At 34.7% G+C, this 14,469-nt stretch overlaps 2 protein-coding genes across 4 annotated transcripts in view; both read right to left on the bottom strand.

The window, feature by feature from the left end:
• The window catches only part of LOC125828795 (chloride channel protein CLC-c-like), a 1,181,495-nt gene that overhangs the window by 818,268 nt on the left and 348,758 nt on the right, over positions 1 to 14,469 (bottom strand). The gene's annotated exons all lie outside the window — the stretch shown is intronic.
• On the bottom strand, positions 2,421 to 12,617 carry LOC125828794 (phospholipase D delta-like). The gene is made up of 10 exons (XM_049508115.1): positions 11,694 to 12,617; positions 11,462 to 11,578; positions 11,080 to 11,274; positions 10,527 to 10,790; positions 10,368 to 10,436; positions 10,094 to 10,241; positions 4,146 to 4,294; positions 3,510 to 3,677; positions 3,092 to 3,289; positions 2,421 to 2,719 (listed from the first exon to the last, which is right to left on the bottom strand). The coding sequence occupies exons 1-10, from the start codon at positions 12,600 to 12,602 to the stop codon at positions 2,426 to 2,428; spliced, it is 2,511 nt and encodes an 836-aa protein (XP_049364072.1). The 5' UTR covers positions 12,603 to 12,617; the 3' UTR covers positions 2,421 to 2,425.

The raw sequence follows: 14,469 nt of genomic DNA, 5'->3' as shown, positions 1-14,469 counted from the left end.
ATAAAGAATAAGTCTTTATACAACTTGTTTCTGATTTAACGATGAAGTTCTTATATTCTTTTAATCAATAATCGAATGAATCAAAACAGAGTAAAAAAACAGAGAGGTTTTAATCTCCAGAAACCTCAAATACAAAAACAAATATATATTAAATTTCTTAAGCCTGTTAGCTCCTATATTCAGGTTAGTAAGACAGAAAAGATGAAATAGAAAGACAGAAAATAAACAATCCGAGTCCACAGAACCCATTGTGTATCCTTAAGAAATTTAATCCCCTCAAGTATCCGAGATTGTAGATTTATTCCTCCCAAGATAAAACAGATTAACTACTAAAATAGTAGCGGTACCTCAAACTTAAATAAGTTCAACGAACTCAAAAATTAGTAATGAGAGCACACACACAAACTCAGTCGATCGATAATTTTATTTGTAAGAAAATGTATGCAGAAGAGAGAAAATTTTCAGTGTTTGAAAAAAGAGAAGTCTCACTATTTATAGCCAATTGCAGCAAGTTTGAACAACAAGTGTGAACACGCCTATGTTTGTTCAGAACGTTTGTGTCTTTTGGGAAAATAGGTGTATGTTCGGAAGTCAATCATTTGTTGGAGCCGAGGCCCAGCGAGCGAGCGACGAAGACGCGAGGGGACCCCTTCTACTTAATCCTTTAAGAGATAAAGGAAGTGTTTCCTAATATAAGAACAATTTTTTTCCTTTCTTCTACCAATATGAGAGAAATGACTTTTCATTTTCCCTCCAAATTGGTTCTCCCACATTTCCCAATTTCTGATTCATTCTTATTTCCTATTCACACATTGCTTAAACCCAACATACATATACTCCCTTTGGTTCTATTTATACGTCCACATATTAAAAGAAACAAAGTAAGTTTATCATTGTACCCTTATTTAGTGTTCTCTCAAAGTCAAGTTTTCAATCAATGAACATGAATAAATTTGACCAATGGACATGAATTGTTTACTTAGTTTTTCTATATTGGTCAAATACATATTTTCAAGGTTAAGAACTCTCAAGGGTAAAATCAGAAGAATAATGTCAATTATGCATTGATTTTTGTGAAATGACAAGTATTAAGAAATATTTATTTTTAGTAATAACAGCATATAAATAGGTATGGATGGAGTATGAGTCTTCCTTGGACTAAAGGAATATGTCATTACATTTATGCCAATTCTGTTTGTTTAATAAGTGCTTAATAATTATAATTTGTAATGTTACGATTTTGAATGTGATAAAAACATAACAGTCATTTACCATTACTCAACAAATTAATTGTTCTAATTAAGCTTATATGGTTCTTGGGAAATTCAAAAGTCTCTCTAATCTAACCATCTTAATGTTCCACATTTTCATAAAGTAACTTTTTATTTTTAATTTTTTTTATTTGATTCATATGTATATTTATATTTTTGGACAAAAATATTACAAAAATTGTGCTTAATTGAAGGGGAAAAAAAGTATTTTCATTATTTCTTTTTGATCAGAGGTTGAATCGATCATCAGAAGACAAATTAGGCCAAAAATTAGGATACATTCAAGAAAAATCAAACTTTCTCCGAAGGTGTTCCTTGCATGCTGAAGTGAACAGGGGCGGTACCAACTACACTAGAAAGCGGTCACTTTTGTCAATGAATAACTTTCCATTTTGGAGCTTCCCATTCTTAATAATTTATGATGATTAGTGATTTATTTATGATTAATTTGTTGGCCATTTATTCACTTAATTCCTACTCCTCCGTCCCATATTAGTTTATCACTTTTTATTTTGCACAATGCTTAAGAAATCATAAACAAGAAGATTATTTTACTAGTTCACCCCTTAAAAACCTTCGTGGAAATTTTACAAACAAATGTGAACACTTTCGGAAAAAAATTAATTGCAAGAGTAATATAAAAGTAATAATTAATGCTTTCTTGATTTAGTTAGACGGACAACTATTTTTAGTATAATGATCAACTAATATGGAACGGATGGAGTAGTATAATTGATATGATGATGTTCCTAATGGTAAAAGAAGAGCTTAATATTACATCAACTCTACAAAGTTTTAGAAGGATTTGTCAACCTTTTCTTAACAGTAGCATGCACATTGTACAAATTTGTAGAAAACAAAAGAAACATTATATTGTATGGAAACATTTTCTGCTGTTAAAGAAAGAAGTAAATTTGTACAAATTTGTATATAAAGTTTCTGATAAACAATCTCTTCATATTAATTGTTCAACAAAAATTAATAGATAACTTCAATGACTTGTATTTGAAATTCTCTTATATATCTTCCTTGCTTAGCTTCTATTGTAACAAGTCCAAAATCACAATGCATTATTTCATTTTTTGATTTTAGGCATCCGGTATCCGAATCTCATTGGCTTGACTAAGCACAACGCATTTGATAATATGTGAGTGTTAAGTGGTAAGAGCATCAGGAAGATTTGTGGGTGCCCCTAGAATCTTACCACCAACATCAGGGAAGCATTCAAAGCCAGGCAAATTTGTGACTTCTCCATTTTTGCTAACCTGAATTGGATATTGCATCAAGTGCCCCTTCATCTTCTTGTACTCATCTCCTGAAAATGCATTCCAGTTGTATCTAGCCATCTCATTTACGCGTCTAACACATTCCACGGTCTGAGGCTCCATGAATGTGTTCTCCACTAATCCAAGATGCTCAGACCACAGAGACATCCGATAACCATACACCTGGAATATGTTTCCATTCACTTTGTGGTTATAGTCCTAAAATTTCACTTATAAGTGCAATTTAACTTGCCTTTGTTTTGCAGTTACTAATTTCACTTATTATGTTATTGCCTCTAGTTATCTTTTAAATGGCATGATAGCATAATTTGTTTCATACTGGTATGGAAATTAACTCATGCTCATATATATGAATCTCTCGTTTCTCATTAGCATGTTAACACGCTCAGTTACTATACTTAAAAACAATTAATTCAACTAGTTTAGTCATCCAACTAGTGTACTACATGCTGTTAGTTCAGAATATTTATCAACTATAGCATTCTTCGGATGTGTATGGTATTTTTAGTGAAAGATATAAATTGTATCCCAAACCTGGCCATTTGGATGGCGATCCTTTCTTGCCCATGTGTAATTTGGTTGATAAGCTCCCATAGCAATTTCTGTGTCCCTTGAACCACTCAAAGATCTTTGATTGATATTTGCAGAACCCATCAAGACATATTCATCATCTACTATCATTCCTTTTGAGTGTACATAGATCATAAATCTCCCAAACTTTTGAGCCAATCCCTGTAAAGTCAGGTGTACTAAAATGTTACAATTTCTTACCTTCTCAAGCGCTCCGGTCCAATGGTAGAAACTGCTAATTTACAAGGTCATTGTTGACCTCAAGATGCCAAGGATCATAGAAAATAAATAAGAGACATTGTTATTGCTCTATACTTACTACAAGGATGCGACATTTATTATCGATATATTAATAGTCCATGTAATTTAAGCATAACTGTACCAGTAAACGGTCCTGGTTATGTGCACTAGCTTTCTGATTTACAGGCTTTACTTCACGTTTCCCTAGGCAGTAGAAGTTCAAGTAATCCTGAGGATGAAAATACTGAGAAAGGCCTGCCTTTTCAAGAGCCTCTGCCACAATTTTGTACATCATAGACATTGTTTGGCTCTGTAATCATTGCAATTCCAGAATAACAATTTTATTAGATAAATCAGAATTGATGAGGCATTATGATTTATGAACTATCAGTTCGGCATGACCATTGGACAACCAAGGTAGAGCTTTGAGCTAAAAAACATTTCATGTAATACTGTCTCTTTGTAGCTTTTTATCCAAGAATCAACTTTTATACCTAAATATGAATATCAGTAGGTAACGTAAATGGTCGAATCTTGGTGACAAGATAAGTATGATTTTAAAAATTGTGCAAATACTTATGAAATCGAAGAAAACATAGCCTTTGTGAGTATATCTTCAGCTCACAAGAGCGTTCTTGCTTGATAATGACCTCAATGTCTATTCTAAATCATAAAACAAATGACGAGTTGAGTGTTCAGTAGCCTAGTTCATTTACTGATATGCAAACTAGAGGAAGGAGTTCTTTTCATAAAACAAATAAGTATAGTTCATTCGAACCTGCCAGAAGAGAATTTCTTGCACTGCTTTACTGGTTGGGACACCTTCAGGCCACATTGGAACCACAATGTATGCTGCAAAAGGTTCATTTGCTGTGATTTTTCTCGCAATTTTCAGAGCAATTTCCATAGGGACTAGGTTATTAGCTCCTGTTAGAAAGATATAGTACCGGATGTTATATATTGCATTTAAGTAAGCAATGACATTCATTTTTCTTGGTAAAGATTCTAAAATGTTCATTTATTTGCAACTTAACTATGGATTGTGTTTGAAAATTTGAATTTATTGTTAAAAGCTCTTAGTTTGTAGTTGACTTTTGGAACTCCTGCTCATCATTTGTATAGCATTTTGGAAATATTTCTGCCTCATTACCATACATATCATCAAATGTCTACGTCTATAATACTTGTAAAAGACCTCTACATGCAAAAACTTCTCCAGTATGTCACTATCTCCCTTATTCGAGAGCTCGTCATTCACATGCTCATGCATTTGTCATACTTGTGCCAATTTTTGAGTGCTAGGGGCACCTGTTTAAGTATGTACATATGTATATCAGCTTCCTTATCTTGCTTCATTAGATTTTGCTTTCCTTAGATGGTACAAACAAATTTTAATCAGAACATTAAAAATTATGCATTACATTTTCATCTACAAAACATAAGAATTTCCTCACCACATGTCCTACATAACAGTGGATGCGTATACAAGTATGAGTTTTGACAAGACATCCTTAAATACTCAGAAGTACCTAAAACTTGTAAGTCAAGTTGGAACTTCCCTTCAACATTTATTTCTTTTCACTTATACTTCAAAGCTACAAATTTTCTGTTAATTTGTTGACAAACTCTTACCTTTCTTCTATCTTTCAATAGAAAATGCCTCAATCCCAAACTAGCTGGAATCAGCAATGTTAAAGCCTTTGTATACATTCTCCTCGAAATCCCCTTGGTTCTATACCCAAAAAACATTATTTCAAGGGAAATTATGTGTTTTTCTAAAACTAGTGGTTCTTTAAATCTCACATTTATCCCTACACGGACATATAATACCTTTTTTCGGTACGAGTATATAACAAACTCTTGTCTTGCTTGTGAACAACATTTTTCCTAGTTTGAAAAAGAATATGACAAATTTATATTGCCGACTCGGCTCTATCAATAGAATTTTGCTGTTACATAATGAATGTAGACAACTTTGGGTGTAGTGTACATAGCAACAAATATGTAGAAATAAGATAGAGCTCATTGTATCTGTATATATGTATCTTACATAATGGAATAATACACAAGTTATTCTCCACACCTTGTCTTCTACATGGTATCAGAGCCATGGTGGATTTGTTTGCTGATGTTAATTGGAATTTTCGCCGGAGGCACTTTGGGGCATTTGCAAGTTGTGATTAAGTGGTCACCTTCTACCTAGGGTGGGTTGTCTTCCCCATATTAGCAAAATAAATTTTAAAACATACAAATTTGTGTGGTCAGGGAGGAAGAGACAGAGTCTCACATAGTGGCGGAGTCAGGAATTTCACGAAGGGTATCCGAAAAAAAAAGGAAAAAAAATGTCACTAGGGAGATTTAAACACATGAGCATTTAGGGCTCTTTCAAGGCATCTAAAACCATTGGGCTACAACACCTATTCTGTCAAGGGTGTACAAAATTTGTTATTTAATCACTTCGTGTATCATTTTACTTATAAATATGGTATTATTTTCCGACGAAGGGGACACCCTCACTATAGGGTAGCTACGCCCCTGGTCTCACACATTGGTAATAGATTTTCCAGCAATCTGCTGAGGTTGCATGTGTGGGTCTGATTTTCCAACAATCTGGAAATTAGATCTGATTTCATTTTGGGCACAGTCGTGACATTTCTTACTAGGAACTGATAGTATCTGGTTCGATAATCTTGATTTGTGAAAGCTTTGACGGTTCCAGATTCTGCCCAGGTTCTTTAATTTCAATCACTTTATTTTCTCTGTTATTTGGCTGCTTGATAACATTCTTGGGGAAGCTTCAGTTTCATCGTTAAGAGTTCGGTGTCAGATTTGTTCTCCTTTTCAACTCGTCAATCTTGTTTGCACATTGAACTTATCAAGCAGGTGGTAGTGTGCTTTCAAATTTCATTGTTAAGCAAAGTGATTGTTCTTTGACCTGGGATTAATTTGTTGGTTATTAACTTCTGGTGGTCCAACTTTATTTATTCAAAGATATTGTTATTTTACCATGTAAAATCATTTAGTTGGAAAATGACTCAAGCAGTTAATCTTGCCATTACATCTGGTGAATCATCTGGTCAAACAATTTTGGTTTAAATGGAGGAGTTTGATAGGTTCTTGCACTATCAGAAATCAGTAAATGAATCTATTTCAGTTACTATCCTTTCCGAGTCAAGTAAAACATGTCTTGTCTCCTCTTAAATAAGTAGGTTATTGATTCGGGTGCCACTTATCATATGACAGGAAATTCTAATATATTTTCTACCTTTCAATCACATAAAACACTTTCTCCTGTTAAGGTTCAACTTGTAATATTGTCAGATCTGGGACGATTAAGCCTACCTCTTCCATTACTCTGTCATCTGTATTGAGTTTACCAAAATTGTCCTTTAATTTGATATCTTTCAATAGACTTACTAAAGACCTCAATTGTTATATCTCATTCTTTCCGGATCATTGTATGTTTTGTGATCTTACAACAAATTAAGTTATTGGTAAAGGACATATAGATGATGGTCTCCACATCCTTCATGAATATGAACCTCAAGTGGTTGCATGTTCCGATGTCGTGTCTCCATTTGAAGCACATTGTCAATTAGGACATCCTTATTTACCTTTGTTGAAGAAGTTTTGTCCTCGGTTTCAGAACATCTCTTTGTTAGAATGTGAGCCATGTCGATTTGCAAAACATCATCGCAGCTCAGTAGGTCCAAGGGTTAGTAAGCGGGCTGAGTCAGCTTTTGAGTTAGTTCACTTTGATGTTTGGGGACCATGTCCGGTTGTCTCCAAAACTGGGCACAACTATTTTGTCACTTTTGTGGATGATTTCTCTCGAATGACTTGGATTTATTTTATGAAGGGTCATTCTGAAGTGTTCACTCATTTTTTGTGCCTTCTATGTTGAAATCAAAACTCAATTCAATGCTTCCATACGTATTTTGATAAGTGACAATTCCAAAGAATACATGTTAGAATTGTTTCAGTCACACATGAGACAACATGGTATTCTTCATCGGTCTTCATGTGTTGATATACCTTCTCAAAACAGAGTTTCTGAGAGGAAGAATAGACATCTACTTGAGACAGCTCAGGCACTTTTGTTTCAAATGAAAGTTCCTAAACAATATTGGGCAGCTGGGGTTTCTACAGCTTGTTTTCTAATCAATCATATGACATCTAGTGTACTTGTTTGTAATATGCCCTAAAATGTTCTTTTTCCAAACAAGTCAATATTTCCAATTGAATCTAAGTTATTTGGAAGCACATGGTATGTACGAGATGTTCCATCATCTGTTACAAAGTTGGATCCAAAGCAGTAAAGTGTGTTTTTTTGGCTATTCTCATCTCCAGAAAGGTTATCGATCGTATTCTACTGAACTTGGAAGATACTTAGTATCTAATGATGTGGTGTTTTCAAAGACTACACCATTCTTCTATGCACCTCTTATTTCTACAATTGAGGGGAGGAAGATGAATGGTTAGTCTATCAGGTTACCCGTGTTTCGACGGTACCACCAAATGATAGTGGTCATCCATCTTCTAGTACTTCTATTGAGAACCAATCATGTACTGTGCCTTCATTACCTACTCGTTCTATGATGGCCAGGCCACCAATCACTCAAGTTTACTCAAGGAGTCAAGAGAATAATGATTCATGTCCTGTATCAGTTCCTTTAGATCTTCCTCCACATGATCTTCGGGAAACTATTGACCTTCATATTGCTCTTTTCAAAGATACAAGGACTTTCAAATTCACATATTCTATTGCTAATTTCGTTTCCTATGATCACTTATCATCTTCATCTAGATCTTTGATTGCTTCCCTAGACTCCATCTTTGTACCCAAAACAGTGAAGGAGGCTTTGAATCATCCTGGATGGTCTAATGCGATGCTTGAGGAAATACATGCCTTAGAGGAAAATCACACATGGAATTTGGTGGATCTACCCAACAGAAAGAAACCAATGGGATGTAAGTGGGTGTTCACAGTTAAAGTGAATCCTGATGGTTCACTGGCAAGACTTATGGCCAAACTTGTGCCTAAAGGTTATGCTCAGACTTATGGGGTGGATTATTCAGACACCGTTTCTCCGGTTGCCAAACTTACTCCTGTTCGTTTGTTCATTTCTCTAGCTGCTTCTAAGAATTGGTCTTTACATCAGTTGGATATCAAATTTGCATTTATTCATGGTGATCTTCAAGAGGAAGTGTATATGGAGCAACCACCCAATTTTGTTTCCCAGGGGGAGTGTGGAAAAGTCTGTCATTTGAAAAATTATTTGTATGGTTTGAAATAGAGTCCCCGGGCTTGGTTTGGCAAGTTTAGTGAGTTAGTTAAGGATTTTGGGCTGAAAATGAGCAAATGTGATCACACAGTCTTCTATCGGTAATCAGCAACTGGAACTATCCTCCTTGAAGTATATGTTGATGACATTGTCATCACAAGAAGTGATTATGTTGGGATCTCTTCCCTCAAGTCTTTCATGCACACTAGGTTTCATACAAATGACTTGGTCCAGTTGAAGTACTTTTTGGGAGTAGAAGTGAATATAAGCAAGAAGGAAAATTTTCTATCTCAGAGAAAGTATATTCTTGACCTGCATGCAGACACTGGAAAGTTAACAGCCAAACCTTGTAGTAATCCAATGGTTCCTAATGTTCATCTTATGAAAGATGATGACGATCATTTTGATGATCTAGAGAGATGCAGAAGGTTAGTTGGAAAGTTAAACTACCTTACTGTGACTCGTCCTAATATTTTTTTTCAGTAAGTGTTGTTAGTCAGTTCATGTCTGCACCTATGATCAAACACTAGACAGCTTTGGAACAGATTCTATGTTACTTGAAAGGAGCTCCTGGACTTGGCATATTCTATAGCAATCACAATCATAATCGTATCGAGTGTTTTGCATATGTGGATTGGGCTGGGTCCAAAATTGATAGAGGATCTACTACATGCTATTGTGTCCTTGTTGGAGGGAACTTGGTTTCATGGAGGAGTGAGAAGCAAAGTGTTGTATCTCGATCCAGTGCAGAATCTGAATATAGAGCTATGTCACAGTCTACGTGTGAAATTATGTGGATACATCATCTTTTAACTGAAATTGGGTTAAAGCATCATATACCAACAAAACTCTGGTGTGATAATCAAGATGCTCTCCATATTGCCTCGAATCCAGTGTATCATGAAAGAACTAAACATATTGATGTTAACTGTCATTTTATTCGTGAGAAGATTCAGGAAAGCCTAATTTCCACCTTGTTGTGAAGACAGGAGAGCAACTAGCTGATTTGTTCACAAAAACATTGAATGGGATTGAAGTTGATTACCTTTGTAACAAGCTGGGCATGACTAACATCTATGCTCCACCTTGAGGGGGAGTGTTACATAATGAATGTAGACATCTTTGGGTGTAGTGTACATAGCAACAAATATGTAGGGATATGATAGAATATATTTCGATTCTTTCCTTATTTAGTTTCGTTAATTAGAGATCATTGTATCTGTATATATGCATCTTACATAATGGAATAACACACAAGTTATTCTCCACACCTTGTCCTCTACACACCTTAATGCAACTTAAACATTCAGCTGTCTATATACATGATTAAGCTTGTTGTAATCACCAGCAAAAGTAGAAATGAGAAAGGGGGCTAAGTTAGACTATCAGCTAGAATTTTTAAAGAGCAATAGTTGAAATTGAGTTGAGAACACTTGCATACCTGCATTGCGGTATGATGGCCAGCTATATGAAGATCCAAGAAAATACTGATTCTCGACGTACACAAAGTGCTGGGCAGATCGAATTGCTTTCACATAAGCCAAATGTATGCTTCTTTCTATCTTCAAGTTTTTTCCACTGACAAGATTCTGCAAATGGAAACATGTTCCACTTTCACTTTCTGACTTGATTTTGCACACAGCATCTACCAGCAAGAACTATCTGAAACTAGTAATATACGGAACTCAGATTTCCAAAATGTTTAGTTATTATACCTGTGCCTCTGCTTCCTTAATGTCTTTTGGAAATCCTTTTACTGATCCTGAATCAATTGATCTAAATACCTAGAAAGAGTGCGCACAAGAAATGGTTACAACAAACTTTTAATGATTGACAGAGAAGCAACATCATAAAATCAGAAATATGTCTGATACCTGCACATTCCAACTCTCAGGATCTTGTTCATTTGTGACACGGACCGCAAGGTCACCATCTGGCCCGGTGGAAGGCATACAAATTGCTGCTATTCGATCTAACTTAAGCAATGTATCAGACCCTTGTTTGACTTTTCTTAGTTTGAGCCATTTCATAGCCTTGTTAAATCTTTGCTCAAAGTTTGTTAAAACATCATAAGCAGCAGGACCATCAATTTTACAGTGTAGATCATGCCATGGTTCTCTTGGGCCACCTGAAGTAGTCTGTATATATGTAAGAGATACAATGATACATCTACCATACCAGAAGGGTATATGAAAGAAAAGATAATTCAATATCCAGCCAAGAATGTAAAAAATACTGTTTTTCCCGATGATGGTAGTAAAAATATAAGAACCTTAAACATCGAACCCATAGAATTTAAATCCTAGACCCACCTACTATTCTTTGTAAACTATTTCATATTGAAACATTTTAGGTTTTTGAAGTACTCTGACGTCTTGAATAAACCTTTATCACAGAAACTTCAAGATATCCAAATTAATAGCTTACTGTGAATGTAGGATTATGAACATCATTTCCAAAGACAGTATCGAGATCGCTAAACAATCTATGCTCGGGAGTATCATAGCGGCCGTCACATAGATCCAGGCCACCAACAAAAGCAGTGATTTTCCGTTCATTCTGAGGTGCTTCTGTGTCAACAAGCACACATTTCTGATGATGTGTAAAAAGGTTTCCAACAATCTGCAGAATCAAGTGATCCTTTGATCAACAGATCCCCTTGGCTGAATTATGCTAGAAGATAGTAAAACTACTTGCTTGTTCAAAATTTACAACTTTTTCAAATATTAAATAATCATGCAATTAGAATTCATCTGGCATATATGTTCCCCTCTACTTGCCCCTAAGAATTTAAAAAAAAAGTATAAACCTGTCTCTTGAGAATACTAAGCTTACTGCTGGCGGAACGAGGACAAAGCACACAGTGTACACTTGAGTGTTTAAAAAACTTTCTGGTCTCTTCGTCATGAGTCTGCATTACACCTTCCTGCATTCGAGCTCATAAGACAATAAGACCAATATTATGATGCTTACCAAATAGCGACTGCGAAAGGATTGTCATTAGAAATCCCATTAACAGTTTGTATAGTCCATTATATTACCGTTTTGAGGAAGAGATCATCATTTGAAGTTTTATCATCCCAAATGAGCAAAATCACACGAACTCCTTCTTGCGACTTGTACTTGAGCAAATCTCCTAGTGTTCTTTCCCCTGCCGAAGGCAACGGCCTTGTAGGTTCTCTTACTAGCCGTATAGGATGATATACAGACCAACCAACAACATATATTAGATACTTAGCCTCCAACATTGCATGACATATATCTTCCCAGCATTTGTTATGACTAAAAACCTTCCCATCATCTAGCGAAATTTTTGGAAGTGTTGCATCAGGCACATGAGCATCCTGATAAAGAGTAACATTTCCACCTCTTCGTAGTGGAAAATAGGTATGAGGTACTCCTACACTATTCGCGTCACGTCCAATACCATTTCTATATAAAGGATTCTCCGCGACTGGCTTGTATTGGATTGACAGATGCAGTTGAGCACCAGTTTTCAGAGGATCCCCGGAATGTCCAAGAATGGGGAACCAACTACTTATTTCTTTACCTGAAAGAATCTTATCAGCTGGTATCTCCACCTTTCCAATCAGTTCAGCTCCTACCCCATCATTATCCTTGACAAAAAACTCAACTTTATCAACAGTGTGAGCAACTGGTATGCGAACATGCTCATTCCATGATGGGTTTTCATCATTGCGAATCACTGTTGTTCGAGCTACTTTTGCCCCACCTATAACAACAGACACATAAGGGTCACTAGTATCTATTATTTTACGAGTTACTGATTTCCCTGGATCCTTGTTCTTAACCTTTCGCGTAGATCCAAATGGGCTAAACTTTGAACAACATGCCATGTCCATGTTTGGAAGTGACTTGGCTTCTATAATCTGCACATCCAGTTCTCCATGCAGGAGTACTGCACCATCCATACAAGGTTTTCCAGCCATAGGGACACAATTCCCTGATTTTGCAGCTAATTAATTACAGAATGCCTTATTTTCCTCCACGAATCATAACCAACTACGATCATAGTTTTGCCAAAAATGGCAACCGCGATAATGGAAGGGCTTGTTACCTCACATGATAGATCATTCAATTATCCCAAACAAAGGAAGTCCCTTTCATTATTCTTGCAAGTTTTATACCAAATACATGTCTTTAATTTGCCTGGCAGGACATAAATATTGTCAATATATTATGCAAATTAAATTGCTGTTCAACATGATGGAACTAATCCCAACTGAAAAAAAGAAAACAAGAAAGTGAACATAGATACTACTAATAAATTGCAACCATTTATTATTCATGAATTATGTCTTTGCTGGATCTAGTTTCGTTACATCAATTAACAACCATAAATTTCTGTTAATTCCTTAAAATGAAACATGCAAGAAAAGAACACAATTGTTGGTGTAATTTCCAACTGTAATATTTATTATATTTGTGGTGTATATTACAGCAACAACAACTTATTAAGAAATTTATGTATAAGACACGATCATGAATATATATATATTAATTATTTATTTGCTTGAGAGATGTGTTTATGCCTTAATTACCTGAAGAATGAGATTCAGAGGTTAAAAGAAATAATTGAAGGATCCAATGACACATTTTCGAGTTTTTGTTTGTTTGAGTAAAGAGATGTATGTAGTCGGCCCCGTATTTGGCGGCAAATGCAAAATACTTATCGTTGGGGTTTGTTTATCAAAGGCTAATTATACGCTATGCCCTTCTTTTTGTATTATTATTACCCCTTTTATTATCTGCCTTTATGCTTCATCCAGAAAAAATATCCAATAGAATTATTGAAGTTGAAACAAAAAAGAGTGCAAAGAAGTTTCCACACAATTGGTGCACGTTGAGTTTCATTGATTAAATAAACTGATTTTATTTGGGTTTGGTTTTAGATTTTTAAAAATCGATAGCATTTGGGTTGGTAAGGGTTTTGTTCGAAAAAACTGGAGAAATAACCGAATCGAACCAATTAACTATATACATATATTTTATTATTATACATACATAATATATTATTTTTATAAATAATTTTAAAGATCTTATATGTGTTTTCATCAAAACATATTTATAATTTACTTATGAAAGCAAAAATGCCCAAGGTGAGAGCATTTATCTTATTGGTTTCATGTAGATGAGTGTCTATACAATTCTTTGTGAGATTGAAAATGTCATTATATCTTCCTTCTAGGCCAATATAATGAATTTTGAAGTTTTATTCTTAGTAAATTCAATGGTTGAAAGTTTTGTAATGTCAGTCATTCATACTATTTTTTGTTTTAAATGGATTGTTGTCACTTTTATCATGTTTTGAATGAATTGTTTCTTTTTTGTCTATGGTTAATAACCGAATAACCGAACCTAAACCGATAATAACCAAACCCATAAATGTATATTATATTTTTCATTCACGCTCCTTTCGTTTTATTTCTCTTATTTTTACACTAAAGAATGGAAGAAAAAATAAAATAATAAGAAACTCAAACAATAATAATCAAAGAAGTCAAAGAATAATTTATGTGTGGAAAAGATCAAACACCTGACTTATAAAAAATATTAAAATCAAAGAATTAATTTAAATTAATTTTATCATTTTTGTAATGGTTGAGGTATATGTGAGTTACTTTTGTAACTGTAAGGGATATATGTGAGCAAATTTTGTAACTATAGGGGTCTATGTGAGTCACTTTTATAACGAGTGGTATATCAATACTAAATAGCAAAGTTGAGGGGTATATCAGACCATTTTTCCTAAAAACAAATCACTTAACAGAAAGGAAAAAGTTACCTATTGTTATG

Source organism: Solanum verrucosum, unplaced genomic scaffold (assembly GCF_900185275.1).
Source record: "Solanum verrucosum unplaced genomic scaffold, falcon-dt-bn FXZP01000198.1, whole genome shotgun sequence".
NCBI classification, from domain to species: domain Eukaryota; kingdom Viridiplantae; phylum Streptophyta; class Magnoliopsida; order Solanales; family Solanaceae; genus Solanum; species Solanum verrucosum.
The sequence above is the reverse complement of the archived record's forward strand: the minus strand, read 5'-3'. Positions and strand labels throughout refer to the sequence as shown.